This window comes from Sinohyriopsis cumingii, chromosome 2 (assembly GCF_028554795.1).
Source record: "Sinohyriopsis cumingii isolate HCF-2022 chromosome 2, ASM2855479v2, whole genome shotgun sequence".
In the NCBI taxonomy this organism is placed as follows: Eukaryota; Metazoa; Mollusca; class Bivalvia; order Unionida; family Unionidae; genus Sinohyriopsis; species Sinohyriopsis cumingii.
The window spans coordinates 38315311-38330463 of NC_142962.1; the positions used below are offsets into that span (position 1 = coordinate 38315311).

At 34.0% G+C, this 15153-nt stretch overlaps 2 protein-coding genes across 2 annotated transcripts in view; one reads left to right on the forward strand and one right to left on the reverse strand.

Moving 5' to 3' along the window:
- LOC149804674 (serine/threonine-protein kinase PAK 4-like) overlaps positions 1-8275 on the reverse strand; it is a 64893-nt gene extending 56618 nt beyond the window's left edge. The window contains exon 1 of the mRNA XM_089942926.1: positions 8195-8275. The gene's annotated coding sequence lies outside the window, so the exon portion shown is untranslated. The remainder of the gene's footprint in view (positions 1-8194) is intronic.
- Positions 8276-8284: 9 nt separating this feature from the next.
- The window catches only part of LOC149804675 (RNA-binding protein 34-like), a 56545-nt gene continuing 49676 nt past the window's right edge, over positions 8285-15153 (forward strand). The window contains exons 1-3 of the mRNA XM_089942927.1: positions 8285-8349; positions 13990-14184; positions 14813-15066. Of these exons, the coding sequence (XP_089799053.1) occupies positions 14008-14184; positions 14813-15066 (431 nt within the window). The 5' untranslated portion in view covers positions 8285-8349; positions 13990-14007. The remainder of the gene's footprint in view (positions 8350-13989; positions 14185-14812; positions 15067-15153) is intronic.

The following is a 15153-nucleotide window of genomic DNA, read 5'->3' on the forward strand; positions in this document are numbered from 1 at the left end:
AACAACAACAAAATTAAGAAGCTGATCAGTGGGCAACCCAAATGCTTGACATCTCTCCTTACAATTTGGGATTGGGTATTTTGGTGATGGACCTAGATCTTGCCATAAATTATATGTCGATTAAACATCTCTGCAAACATAATAAAGTTGGGGGGGCGGGGTCCTCTGGCATTTCCAAGAAAGACAACTGAAGCAATGATGGTCAGAGGTCCACTATGTAATGTGCTACCATACTTTTGGTCAAGCTATCTATTTAAAATCTACGAAGCAAAACCAGTGATATGCCACAATAAGGGCGCAGAAGAACTCACTGCTGCAAAGGCCGAGTGATCTGCCAAAGAATGGATGTGATCAGTGAGGAAAGCATACATTTTACCATGTTGGTGAAGTACTGGCTAAAACTCCAGGTACAACGGCCTTTGTTTGTCCATATGGTAGATCTTCCTTCCTGCCTTTAAATGTGTGTCAAACTATCAAATGAGGTACCCAATAAGGTCAACTTCAAGACATCTAGGTACATGTTGATCATGGCTGATGTTACCAAGTCTTCAATGGTTACCAACAACTAAACTGAAAAGACATTACATGCGTCCAGTACTTTTAAATGTATGTATAAATGGTAACATGTGCAATGGGGGATCATTTTGCCATGGTTAACACAGCATATCACCAGATAGCCTCTCAGCTACAGAAAGTTGAGAAAGATCTTCAAAATGGGTTGTGGCTGACCACCTTAGGGATACTTTTCTCATAAGCTCGTGCAGCCACTCATTTTGGTCACTCAAGTGAAAAGAAATCGTGCAATGTCTGCATGTATACATTATGTTTATCATGGAGCTTGCTGCAAGTTGGTAGTTTGATGCAAACACAACAGAATGCTTGTTGCAAATGAACTCAATCACCCAGGTGTTTCCTGACTTGCCACAACTGCTGAGCAAGCTAATTTTATGTATTGCCATTGGATTGCTTGTCCATGTGGCAGTAGTCTAGAACATCTTGCTTGCCTCACAGTATTCCAACTTGTGCATCTAGGCTGCATACTTCCAACAAAAAAAAAACAGAGCAGCTTGCCCTGTCATGCCAATGAGACAAAGTGACAGGTGGCTAAATATCTTTTCCCAAGAGATAAGGTACACACAAGATCCTCACAATCACAAACCATTCTGCCAACAAAACAATCTGCATGGTCAAGCTTGTGTTTACAGTGCTCAAAGAAAATGTTTTTAGACACAGGCCCAGGACTGTTGATTTTAAAAATAGCATGGGCCCTGACACAAATTCCACGAGCCCTAACTCCAATTTCCATATGCCCGCTGTGAAGTCTCGAATTTCGAAGTACAGAAAATTTAAAGTTGAGTGCATTTAGCAATTAAAGTTGTCACAGTTAAGCCAGAGAAGTTCATCTCCCCCCATGTCAGTGTAAATTTCAAAGGAACAATATTTCCAACAGAGTGAAATTGACTGGGGTATCTTAAAACGGTCTTTAGAAGTAAACATTTAAGCTACCAACCCTAACCGCTTTGTAGGAACCTATGTCAACTTATCATATTTTCAAAGGGAAAATTGTCACACGCTGTCATACACAGATTCTGAGCTGTTTAAATCTGATGAAAAATTATTTCTTTGGGAAAGATTTGGGACCCTTGCCAACGATTGGGTAGAATAAATTAGGGCATACACTTTAGAGCAATCTGACTTTAAAGTGACAACCCGAGGGTAAATTCCTTTGTCTGGAAATTTCCTAGGAGGGGAAATTTTGTCTCGACTCCATGGAAGCCTAAAAATTAGTGCTCGTGAAACAAGAAAGGGACCAGTGGTCGTCGTGTATAAGGAAAGGTATGTTTAGTGCTAGGATGCAGAAGTCCTGAAAATACAGCGACAAGGTACGCAATTTTAGTTTCACGTAATATTATATTATTCGATTGCTTGTTTTATGCAAATGTGTTTGCTATGACTAGGTTTCTATACAATGTATCGTTTATTCAATTCATGGCAATGTGTTGATGGTAGAGTTGTTATGCAACTTAACTTTATTTAATTTCATGGAGTGTTGATGCTAGAGTTATTATGCAATATATTTTATTAAATTTCATGTTAAGTGTTGATGATAGAATTGTTATGCAATTTACCTTTTTAATTATACAATTATTAGTTCATTGGTAGAAATGACTGCATGTGATCCAAATGTTCATATTTGTAAGATTTCATATGGTTATATGAAATAACTTCTTTTGTTGTTAGGACGATACAGATCATCATGAGTTAACAATAATTACCTAATTATATCTGATTCTGTAATGCTTGGATAATCTTGTAGTTAATGAATGCCGTGAATTCCATTTCTTTTGAATTTCATGCAATAGTGATCGAACATGTATTAGCATATGTAAATTAATACAGTAATACTTAGTAGTCACATGGTAATTTAAGACTTGCCGCAGGAAAGCGAAGTCAATGTTGACCGTACTAAGTCAGAATTTACGCGGTGTGTGGATAGCCACGGGTTCTGAATAACGATTAAGTGAATTGTAGTATGCGCCTCTGAACAGAAAGTATACAGTCTTATGGGGTAAATTTGTCCTTTAAGGAACAGCTTTCGGAGAGGAGGAGGAGACAGTCCGAAGACAGGAGTACGGCAAAAGAAAGAAAGAAGGACGAGGTCAGAGAAAAGGACCAGAAGTCCATGAAGGGACAGAACCTAGAGTTTGGAAGGATGAACTAGGAGACGTTGATATACAGTCAAAGTGAATGAAGATGATGCAATCAATCATGGATATTGCGCTCTTTCACCTCTTGTTATGATGATGTAATAAATCCAAATTGGACCCACTTGTTAAATTCTACTTATATAATCTAACTTGAATTTGAATTACTGTTTTAATTTGTTCTGATTAAATTTGTTATTTTCTTGTCAAAGGGGGCTCGTATTGTTTATTTCTTACCAGTATTTTCGCTCAGTTCTCTGTTGAAATTCCATTTTTCTTTCACTTCCACCGGGCTATAATATCGAGGGAGGTCATACTCTGGATAACGCAGCCAAACCCAATTAAACACCCCTCTTTATAAGAGGACAACGTTACACCCGCAATGTTGCAATTGCTACACTTCAAATATAACATGATAACTAGTTTTTATTGTTATCTCAACATACTTCATGTAAACCAATGCTTTCCTGCAGATCTTGAGGTCAGCCCTAGTCTAACTGCTCCATCAACAGCCTCCTTACTCAGTGAATCAACAGTGTTTCTGTTTATTAACTTCTTGAGTGTGTCTTGAGTTATACAATTTCTGTTTACACTTTGTATGTTGTTCATAGGTGCTGGTTAATACATTTAACCAGTGTTGCATTACACTAGTGTAAGAAAGAGAATGGACAGATTCATTATTATTCATTAAATTTTAACCTGAAACATCATGAACAATGTAACAACAGTCAATCAAGACCATTTAAAATTACTTGTTTTTGCCAATATCATTTCTGAGTGGATTTTCCTCTTTTCTCAACTTGCCAATGGGCAGCCAATTTTTAATCAAAGATTCAAAAGCTGTCATGACCACATCTGATACCTTTATTACTTATACCCGATAGTACCTAAAAAAATATCCTGTACATGGTCTAAACTCTTGAGATTACAAGAGTAATCAGTAATAATAATAATAATAATAATAATTTAAATAATGAAAATAATGATAATAATAAAGACTTTATTTAAAGGAGGTGACTCAGTTAGTTACAGAACTAATCTACCATGAGGCCTTCTATATGTGATGTACAATATATACAGTATATACAACATGATGTGAAGAATCTGGCTTGACACTAAATAATTAAGTGATTTTAAAAATCAAAGTATCAAGCCCCAAACATATGCACAGGCATCTGTGAAAACATAAACATATATAAAATATAAAATATCATCCTGCAGTGAAAAAATTCAACTGTGAAAATGATGCAAAATTACAGAAAAGTAGGTGGTATTTATTGTACTAGAACTGTTCAATTATCTAAAAATTTCATCCATTTGAGACATTGATTATGACAGCCAACGCTTGGAGCCTGCCTTATGTCACTGTGACATACCAGTGGACCAATATATTGAAAACTCTTTTAAACAATTCCTTCTTGGCCTTGGTATAATGTAATTTTTACTTTTTATGGACCTTACATTTGGAATACTATCAGTATCTCTTTGGTGAAAGATATTGCTTACCATCTATACTCGCATATAAGCCGAATAATTTAGGAAAATATAAGGGCCTGGAAGAAGGGAGGGTCGGCTTATTTGCGGGCCAATGTGTAAACTTGACTGTTTTTAGTCTTTTTGTTGACTACTGTAATGGCTGTAAATCTTGGGACATGAAACAATAATTTTTTATGTATGTAAAGAAACTTTCGGTGACCTGACAATTATTAAACTGTTATAAATTACTATGCGATTTTGTTATTATTTTGCATGTGCATATTTTCTGATTTCTCCAACACGAAATTAAAAAAAGGTAATACAGACTTCATAATTCATGGGCCGGTTGAGTTTACATGGCAGACCAGGCTGAACTATAATGTACAGTACTTACACAGTGCAAAGCATGCATAGCATTACTTAAATCCTTATTTATTCCCAAACATATTAGATGCAGATTTTGCTTTATTCATTGTTTCGACCAAATTGCATTCTTCCAGATAACATTTCAGCTAGTACATAATAGCCATTTCATTTATGTTCAATCACGTGCTCTGAGTTATTCATTTTCAATGATACAAGCAATCCTACAAATGGAGGTAATATTTTTAAAAAGATACGCAGGTTTAATTGTATAAGGCATATAACCAGCAAAAATCGGAAGATATGAAATCGGGAGGTAGGGGTGGAACACCCCCAAAATCCCGAGTTTTTTTTTCCCCCCTCCCCCGGCGTGAATATTGACAGGTATGGTGTAAGGTCGCTTACATCAAAGCAAACTACAATTCAGCTTTTACGGTATTAGCATAATTTTTAAAGCATTATTTCTGAAACATTATTGTATTTTGGATATATCATTAAAGTTTAGCACAATGGTGCCCATGATTCGACTCCAAAGGATGTATTTAATTCAACGCCTAATCAAACCTATAATCTACATATGGTGGTGCCATTATGTAAATACGTTCAGTTGCCTAACTGCAAGCATTTAACTGAACCGTATTGTTGTTCGCTGTGTTGTCATACTGGGATTAGATTTTAATGAGGTAGGTATTTACAATTTCAAAGCAAAGTAAAAATGTTATTACTGGTGCACTGATATAAAATGTCCAATGCAATAATGCATAAACAATTGAGTCAAAAGGGAGAGGTAGTATTACAGCAACTTGCACTTGCTAAATTCTTGTCATGGTTGGATCAAATTATACACAAATCTAAATTAGGCAGAAACAATAAGAAAACAGAAAATTAAATAAATTACTTTTCAAACAAGTTTATACCATTTCTTTTTAAAAATCATGCACGCTAACTGAGATAAGTATACATGTGTTTTTTTTTAAATACAAGTTTGCCTAAATAAATGCATTTGGAACTTACCTCATGCATCTTAAGATGTCTTGGAGATGTGAGTCGGCTTATATGTGGGTCATGTACTTGTTAGTGTTTATACCTGTTCAGTTTTGGGGGGGGGTTGGCTTATACACGAACGGGCTTATATGTGAGTATATACGGTAGATAGACAGGAATTGCTTTTTCTGGATACTTTATACATCAATTTGGCCTTTCTAGGAAATATTCTTTCATGTACTGTTAAAATCTTTATATTATTCATTGCATCCTGGAAATTGTCTATACATTGATCTAGAATGAAATGGCAAGTCCTCTTTTGGAGTCTTAAAAGTGTTGTTAGTTTTGAATTAGAGGTATTACCCCAAATTACTTAACAGCTTGTTGTGTATACATGCAAGCATTAATCCCATAATGTGACCACACATTACGACACTGGCTGCCATAATTGATGGACAGTTCAGGTACCCACCTGACTGATTCTGGCTGATTTCTTTACTGCACATAAATATCCAAAACAGTATTTTGTGCTACCTGCAGTACAATAATATTGATGTTAAAGCCAACTTTGCACTAATTATACCTAATCCATCACTAATTATAGGTAATCCAGTACTAATTATAGGTAATCCAGTTCCCAATTCATAGGTCACATGCTTCACTTTGTACACAAAGTTTACACTTATTTACTGAAGTACAAGTCAATGATCCTCATAAGGGTAAGGGGCATACATTGGAATAAAAAAATAATTTAAACATCTTGACAGCAAATTTCTGCATTTCATCAGTGCAATAAAAGTTTTCTCAGGCAAATTATTTACATGTACCAGTTATGGAAATAAGCATGCACAGTCCATCTTTAATGGTTAATTATACATGTCCTGTTTTCGCAGTCAATAACAGTGGAGACGGAACATGTCTACAGCCAAAAACAGAAATTGGTTGACTTCAAGTGTTGACATTTATCAATTATAGATTAAATACTTTTTTACATATAAATGTACCTCTTTACATATATTTAATGCATAGATCTGAGTGTATTTGAGTAAAAAAGACATGCCTATTTTTGGTCTGAGAGTTCCCAGTGTGTATGAACACTTTGTACAAATACTAGAGTTTGAGCTACTAACAAAAAGCAATGCTGCCCCCTCAGTTTATCTGTTGAGGGTCATTATATGCACCTCTGTCCCTTTGAAATGATGAAGATATTGGGATTTATTAAAGTTATGGGGAACAGTGGCAGTTCTGTATGGAATACTATCCTCATGACATGCTCAAGGTACAGCAGTGTAGGACTCATGGTATTAATTCAGTTCCCATAGTAAACCTATGCAAACTCCATGATATTGAAAATTCAGTAACTTACATTTTTTTAGTGCTCATGATCAAACCTGTATTTATAAGTATAGATCAAACCTATATGTCAGCTTCTGTGTTGAGGAAATGATATGAGCCATGGCATTTTCTGGACCTGCATGTGCTTTCAATTCCTCACCAAAGTCTGGTGCTAATTTTAGTAATGAGTGTTCCAAACTCAAGACTATTAAAGGACTGAAATTCCATCAATAAAGCAATCTCTTTATTTTTTTTCACTTACAACTAGATAAGCTCTCAAGAGAGTCTTTTTCCTAAAAACATAACTTACATTATTAACCAATCCTGGTCAGCCAAACCGATATATACCCTATTTTATGTTCACCCATTTCCAAGCTGGTTCCCATTTTTCCATATCATTAGTACCGTGTGTCCTGAATAGGGATTACAGTCTGACATTTTTTTTTGGGGGGGGGTTAGTAGATGTAATAGATTCCATTATATGTTTCTTCCACAGTATATGTTACCTCTAAACAATCAAAGGCTCCATGCATAATTCAGACGACTCACTTCTGTGAAATTCAAGAAATCAAGTCATACATGTACACATTAATATATGGTGCAAAGGCAGAGAAAAAAAACCCAAAACATCATGCTGGAAATTTTTGCAGGTAAATGGGAAATGAGGGCCTGGGTCCATCATTTCTGGTAAAGAATTAGATCAAGTGGGAAGAAAGTTTTCGAATGTAAATTGCTCAAACGTGGAATTCTGCATGATTTTGATACATTCCTTACTGGGACAGGGTTGGAAGCCCCCATGAGGACCCATTAAAAAAAATACCTGGCCTGGCCTAGATACAAGAAAGAAAATAAGATGGCATATACTTAAGAGAATAGTTAAAAAATAAAACGTATCGCATTTTGATTCGTTCAAACTAAAAAATGCACTGTCCTTTTGAAAAGGTAGGCATACCAAACCACACCTGTAGGTAGGCATTTGTCATCAACTGACAGGTAAGGGGAGCAAACTATGAAAATGACCGAGTTTTAAACACATAACCATTTGGCAAAAACTGAGCATGCACATACACTTCTTGTGCAATATTCTGTGAATTCAAAATATAAATGTTGATATGAATTACAAAAAATGTATTCATAAATTATAATTACACCTGTAACAAAACTTTTGAAGCGTGTAAAGGTGTTTATAAATATCGGAACTTTTGGGGGTATATCATAGACACAGGTATCCAAATGATGCGGAAACTGTCTGCAAACAATTGCGTTCATAAATGTTTCAGTAAAGAGTTTGTTTTAGTGAAACTTAGTGGTATATTACATAAATATCTTACCTTTATAATGGCAAAAACTGTTACTTTCTGACCTAGTTTCCTCCTAAGATCGACGCCATATTCATAATATTAACATCCGGGGTTTCAGTATTTATTTTAGAATGCCACTAGAGGGCGTTTGAAACGGGTTCTTTAAAACTCTTGGACGAACGCATGTAAGCATCACGCACCTTTTTATGTTAAACAATAACAGTTCTTGAAGTGTTTTATGGTCTGTTTTTAGCCTAAATGATATAAATTGCACACTGGAATGATGCGTTGACTTGTACATTTTTTTTTAAAAACCTGCTTTTTGTGGGTTGGTTTCATCTAGTAAAAAGGTTACGTTACGCAATATAGGTGAACATCCACAGACATTGTATTTGTACTGGGGAAGATTTTATACTTGGACATTTGGTCCGGTTGTTTATGAAATATGAGATTATCGCTTTCAAACAAACCTAATGTTTGTGTTTTCAGTGTCAAATAAGCACGTAAAACAACAGATACTTTTGTATTCAAATAAAAGAAAAGGTACAATTACTGATTAAGCAAAACAGACGGTTTATCATCAGAAATTTATTACCACCATATTGGCCAACCATACGACATTCCCGTAAACATTAGATCACATGTTGTTGTTTTGGCCAGTATCCAGTCTGTATCAAGAAAGAACGACCGTCCATCTGTTAAACTTTACTTATTTCTGCCTTGCATATCAGTACTCTTCTGACTGACCTATCACTGCCATCCTTATATTTTACCAGGCACCACCTGTTGCTTAATAGTCAAGTGTGACTGCGTCAACGTAGTTATAGATATATTATAGAAGTGATATTCATAAAATGTACAAAAATATCCCACATTTCTCCCCAAATTGCATATGTAAATGTGATTTCTAATTGTCAACATGAAGATCTACTTCATGACTACTGAACTTGTAACCCAGAAAATCCTATTTACTATGTATATTTTAGAATCTTTAAATAAATACATTATATAAAAGATGGAAATGTATACCTTAAAACAATACTGCATTGTTATTAATTGTGCAAGTTGTCCCACACATTTTATCGTCTGCCATGCAACATGTCAACTTGCCACCAGAATGGGATTCTCAAGAAATTCCCTGACGTATAGTCTGTTCCTAAATTCTTTAACATTAATATTAAATTTATGAAACTTGTTGAATGATGTCCAGCTTTTGCGAGGCTGGACATTATTCAGCTTGTTTCATTAATTCAGTATATTAAATCATTACCCATTTGAGATCCTCTATACATTAAATATATAGATGCCTGAAGCCATCCTATATTAAATATGTAGATGCATGTAGTCATCCAATATTAAATATGTAGATGCCTGTAGTCATATTATATTAAGTATTTAGATGCCTGTAGTCATTCTGTATTAAGTATGTAGATGCCTGTAGTCATTCTGTATTAAGTACGTAGATGCTTCTATTCGTTTTATATTAAATATGTAGATGCCTGTAGTCATCCTGTATTATGTAGATGCCTGTAGTTATCCAATATTAAATAGATAGATGCATGTAGTCCTCCAGTATTAAATAGGTAGATGCCTGTAGTAATCCTATATTAAGTATGTTGATGCCTGTAGTCATTCTATATTAAATAGGTAGATACCTGTAGTCATCCTATATTGAGTATGTAGATGCCTGTACTCATTCTATATTAAACAGGTAGATGCCTGTAGTCATCCTATATTAAGCATGTAGATGCCTGTAGTCATCCAATATTAAATATGTAGATGCCTGTAGTCATCCTATATTAAGTATGTAGATGCGTGTATCCATCCTATATTAAATATGTAGATGTCTGTCTGTAGTCATCCAATATTAAATATGTAGATGCCTGTAGTCATCCTATATTAAGCATGTAGATGCCTGTATCCATCCTATATTAAATATGTAGATGTCTGTCTGTAGTCATCCAATATTAAATATGTAGATGCCTGTAGTCATCCTATATTAAGTATGTAGATGCCTGTATCCATCCTATATTAAATATGTAGATGCCTGTAGTCATCCAGTATTAAATATGTAGATGCCTGTAGTCATCCTATATTATGTAGATGCCTGTAGTCATCCTGTATTAAGTATGTAGATGCCTGTAGTCATCCAATATTAAATATGTAGATGCCTGTAGTCATCCTATATTAAATATGTAGATGCCTGTAGCCATCCTTTATTATATGCTCATTTTTTTCCCCCGTTGACTTTACATTGTCAGAATCGTTCAGTATTCCCCGATACTGAATGCGCGACAATACACATATAGCATTCACATGCATAAAGGAACTACTTTCTATTGTAAACAAACAATGGATGCAGATGCCAGCACTTTTGATTTGTAAACAAATCCTGTACACTCGCGTAAGAGGCTCTTTATGTTGTGGTTGTTTTAATTTGTTTCTGAATGAACTAAAACATGTTTCGTGGACTGCAAAAAAAACCCAGCTGTTTTGGCACATTCCGCGTTGATACAATGTTACGGATTTAGGCTAGCTACATTATATAAAAGACGGAAAATAATGTCCTTACAAATAACATACAAGTGACAAGGCATATACTGTCTTCTTTAGCTGGTGATAAGAATGGCAAAATAAAATATACTTACAGTTTTACATCCTGAATTTCCTCAAAATGTATTTAAATTAATTTTGCAAATCCGAATTACATGAGCCATGTCATAGGTTTTCAATCTGGGTTACACATTTCGAAATTGTGCTGTAATTTTGATGATAAGTGCAATTGCATCCTCCTTACAGTACTCAAAATGAAATAAGCATTAAATTCCATAGCATCTTTTTGATAATTGCAATTGAAAGACTTCATATTTGTTTCAAACATTCAATGACAGAAACGCATTTGCAGACGTAAACATGCTTCTCCCGCGCCACTTCAGTCCGATGTATTTCATGTATAATTTGCACAGATGAATCCAGTCCAAAATCACAAACTTTCGTCGAATCGAAACAAAATACAAAAATTTATTCATTCCAGATCAAATGAAAAAGTTGTTGCAATGCGCTTTCATTCACAATATGACTGCAAATTTCAATTTTAACTAGACACGTCATTTTCTTTCGAAAGTTATGTCGAGCGTGTGACTAAGTTTAAATTTATCTGGGCGGAGTTGTGTGCACATTGATAATGATGTCATTGTGTAATGACAAATCTGCGCTTGTGTATTTAGGTTGGAATATGGTATTCATTCATTTACGTTGTTTCTTGTAGTGTATTTTGTTTATATAATTAAACTTTAGGTAGAATTAAAAAAATGAGCATATAATAAAAAGGTTACTGCATTTGTATAGGAAAATATGAACTCATTTTGTCAGAAGGATATACTGCACTCCCAAGGTCGTGCAGTATTCCATCCCAAAACTTGCTGATATTTTCCCATACAAATGCAGTAACCTATAAATATTAAATATATAGATGCCTGTAGTCATCCTATATTAAATAAATAGATGCCTGTATTTATCCTATATTATATATGTAGATGCATCATAACGAGTAATACACTATTTGGAAAATTGGGTTGCTGAATTAAATGCTAGTACCATTTTTATAAGTCTGGTATGACTTGACCAGGGTTTGAACCTGCTATCTCCCACATCTAAGATGGGCGCTTTAACCACTTAGGCCACTGGAGTGATAGGTGTTACATTTGTGTTTCTCTGAAAATTTCTCAGAAATTTTCCAAAAGTCATATAACTTAATGATTAAATGTTTTCATTAGAAGTACCACAGTGATATTTTAGACAAAATCATGCTCAGTCTGATTCAAAACCAGAGCTTCGACATAATGGAGATCTGATCAAACATCGATACAAAGTCATGGTCTTTTGACCTTTTAATGAAATCATATTACAGCTTTCACATTTATGAAAGTGACCAGTGTTATTCAGAACATATTGTTTCTACCATTAAAAGTAGATCTTGGTTTTAAATTATGCATTCAATCTGACAATACTGCCATTACAGAATATATCAGTGTACACTGTAAGGAAAGACAAGTTTTCAAAAAATAATGACCACTATATAACCAGCCTTAAAAATATGGTTTCCCAGCAAAATCGGGATTTTCTGATCACCCTAAGACTCTTGAAAAAACACAAAGATACCTCTAATTATGTTTAATAGTTGAATATTTTTCTCATTTGAACAGAAATCATTTAATTTGATCTTAAATACCAAATAAATTAGAATTAAAAATTCAAGAAATGTTTTTAAGCTGATTACCTAGTCCTGCACAGAAATGAAAGAATATCGTTTGTTCATATGTTTCTTAGTCTTGAATAAGAGTGTTCTGTATCATATGAATAATGAATATGAAATGTGCTGCAAAGTAATTGAATACATGTACTAGCTTTTTCATTTGTCCTCATGTAGCCAGGCCACACCATGAGGTGGTGCTTATTCCACGGCTTTTTTTAATTGTTCTTTTTGGGGGGGGGTTTGTGCTTTATTTTTCTTCCTTTTTTATTATAAATAAATATACACCATTTTTTATATACAGATTTTGTAAAGAATTTTTAGAAGTATCAAAATATAGTCAATATAGTGTAACAGAGATTAAATTTAGTCTTTTAGGTTTAGTAAATAAAATAAAATGAAAATAAATGAAAAATTTATTATTTTTAAATGATTTTGTTTTGTTTAGTATACTGCTTTTAATCATATAAAAATATGTATTATATTCTGTAAAGATTTTAAGAAATATAAATAAATTTCTCTTAGGTTCTGACTTATTCAGTATTCCACTCTTTGTCATATTAAAGATTATAAAAGAGCTTTAGAAGAATTTCCTTAACATTTTTCATTATGTTGTAGTAAATTTATCAGACATGAACATTGATCATATTTCTTTGTGATTTTAAAAAAAGTGTTATTTCTTTAAATTACTTGTATCTCTTGCCTGGCCTTTATTAAGTGCAGCAAGATTACTGACAAGAATTTGTACCAATCGTATTAATAATTAAATGCTGAATTTTACTAATTTGTCAACAAAAACTGATGATTGGTTTGTTTTGTGGGTTGTTTTGTTTGATTTTATTTAATTGTATAGATGTATCCTGGGTAGCTGAGGGTGTTTTGGGGATAACCTTGGGGTCTTTATTTTGGACTGCAGCAAAATCATTTAGTTGTCCAATTGCAATTTTTTACAGAAATTCCAGTTGTAACAGATAATTACTCTGATATTCTAACTTGCATGTAACAATAGAATATTTTGCAGATTATGTGTAGATGAGTGCCAAAATATACATTTTCGTCTGTTGGCTCATTTTTTGTTGCATCATGGAATATTTTATTTTAAACCATTGCCTTTAAAAGCTGGTTACCCAATCGTGGCATTTATGTTTTAATCATTTGGTTGCCATGCTTTCATTTTATGTTGTCCCAAACAATTTGGCAATAGATTTGTCTATCCCTGTGATAAACTGGCTATATTAGATATCTATGTCTGAACAAGTTTGCAGCTTCTACTTCTTTTTTCAATACGCTCATTATGGATGAAATGTAAATTCAATATTATATGTGTTTCAGTGTACCAACATATATTTTAAAAGATGAATAAATCCCAGGTATTTAAATAAAGCAGTTTAAAGTTAGATCTTAACAATAAGTTTACTGGTGCAATGTTATTACATCATAATATTTTGACAAATAAACTTTTGTGTGTCAAAGGGTATTACTGTAACTGTTGGGGAATGATTTTATTTCTCTGCTGTTTTGCTAATGTTTCCAAGACCTACATATCAATTTCACATTGGCTTTCTATTTTCAGAGTTGATCCATTAAGAAAATGGCAATAGTACAACAGTACAGACTTGGTGATCTATCCAAACTGATATCTTCAGGTTCTGATAAACCAGAATCAAAGAAAAAGAAGACTGACAAGAAGTTAGAATCATTATTTGGTGGGAATACTCCGAATCTCCACTTCAGCATAGTGCCAGCAGTGTTACCTACAAAGAAGATTGTAAGTCACCCTCCATTTTTCCCAGTTATTGATAGCTTGTTAATCATAAATGCTGTTCCGTGCAGATATAATTGCAACTTGTACAGATGTCTCAAAATGTATTTAATTAGGCTAGCAACTGTGGTAAATCAAAAGACAATCTAATGTTGAACCACTGCAAAAAAAAAGACCAGAAAAAAAGGTTAAGTTCATATTAAAGTGTATGGCCAAACTGTAAAACTTGATAGAGAAATGCAGCTCCCCATGTTTTACACTTCTTTTTCAGAAGTAGACCACTATGTACATTTGAGTGGTCAGTAAAATGTGATTGCTTCAATCAATATTGCCGTAGTCCAAGACCTCTGTTTGTAAACATACATTTCTCATTTGGATATTGGTGATACATACATTTTTGCACAATGCAGAAACTGCCAGATAACTCAAAATAATTCACTTTGAGAAGAAGCACATGGATTCATTGAACCTTCCTGAATTGGATATGTTTGATTTGAACTGGTTGGATGCAGGGTTACAGAAAGATTGAGCTAGAGAAGTTCCATTCTTTCGTTATTTGCCATTTTGAGCATATAATTATCATATCAACATGTACATTTGACATTAATATACCATAGCACTGCTTTCTTTGCAGAAATCAAATAATGCAGGATCTAACAGTATCTCAGAACCTGACAGCCCAGAAAGAAAAGGTGGCACAAAGATGAAAGCGAAAAGAAAACATAAAATAGATGATAATGATGATGAAGTACTAAGCACAAAGTTCAGAAAGTTAGAGGGGAAGGAAGAAGCCATTAAGCCAAGAAAAGAGAATGTGTCTCATTCACCTGGTTATTGCCCACCATCAGGCATTGTTCATGAAGCCGTACTGAAACAGATGAAGACAGAGTATGATAATATACTTGCCAGATCATTAGCCTTTGACCACTTTTTTGAAAATAAGTTGATGCTAAACTGCTTGAAGTATTTACATAA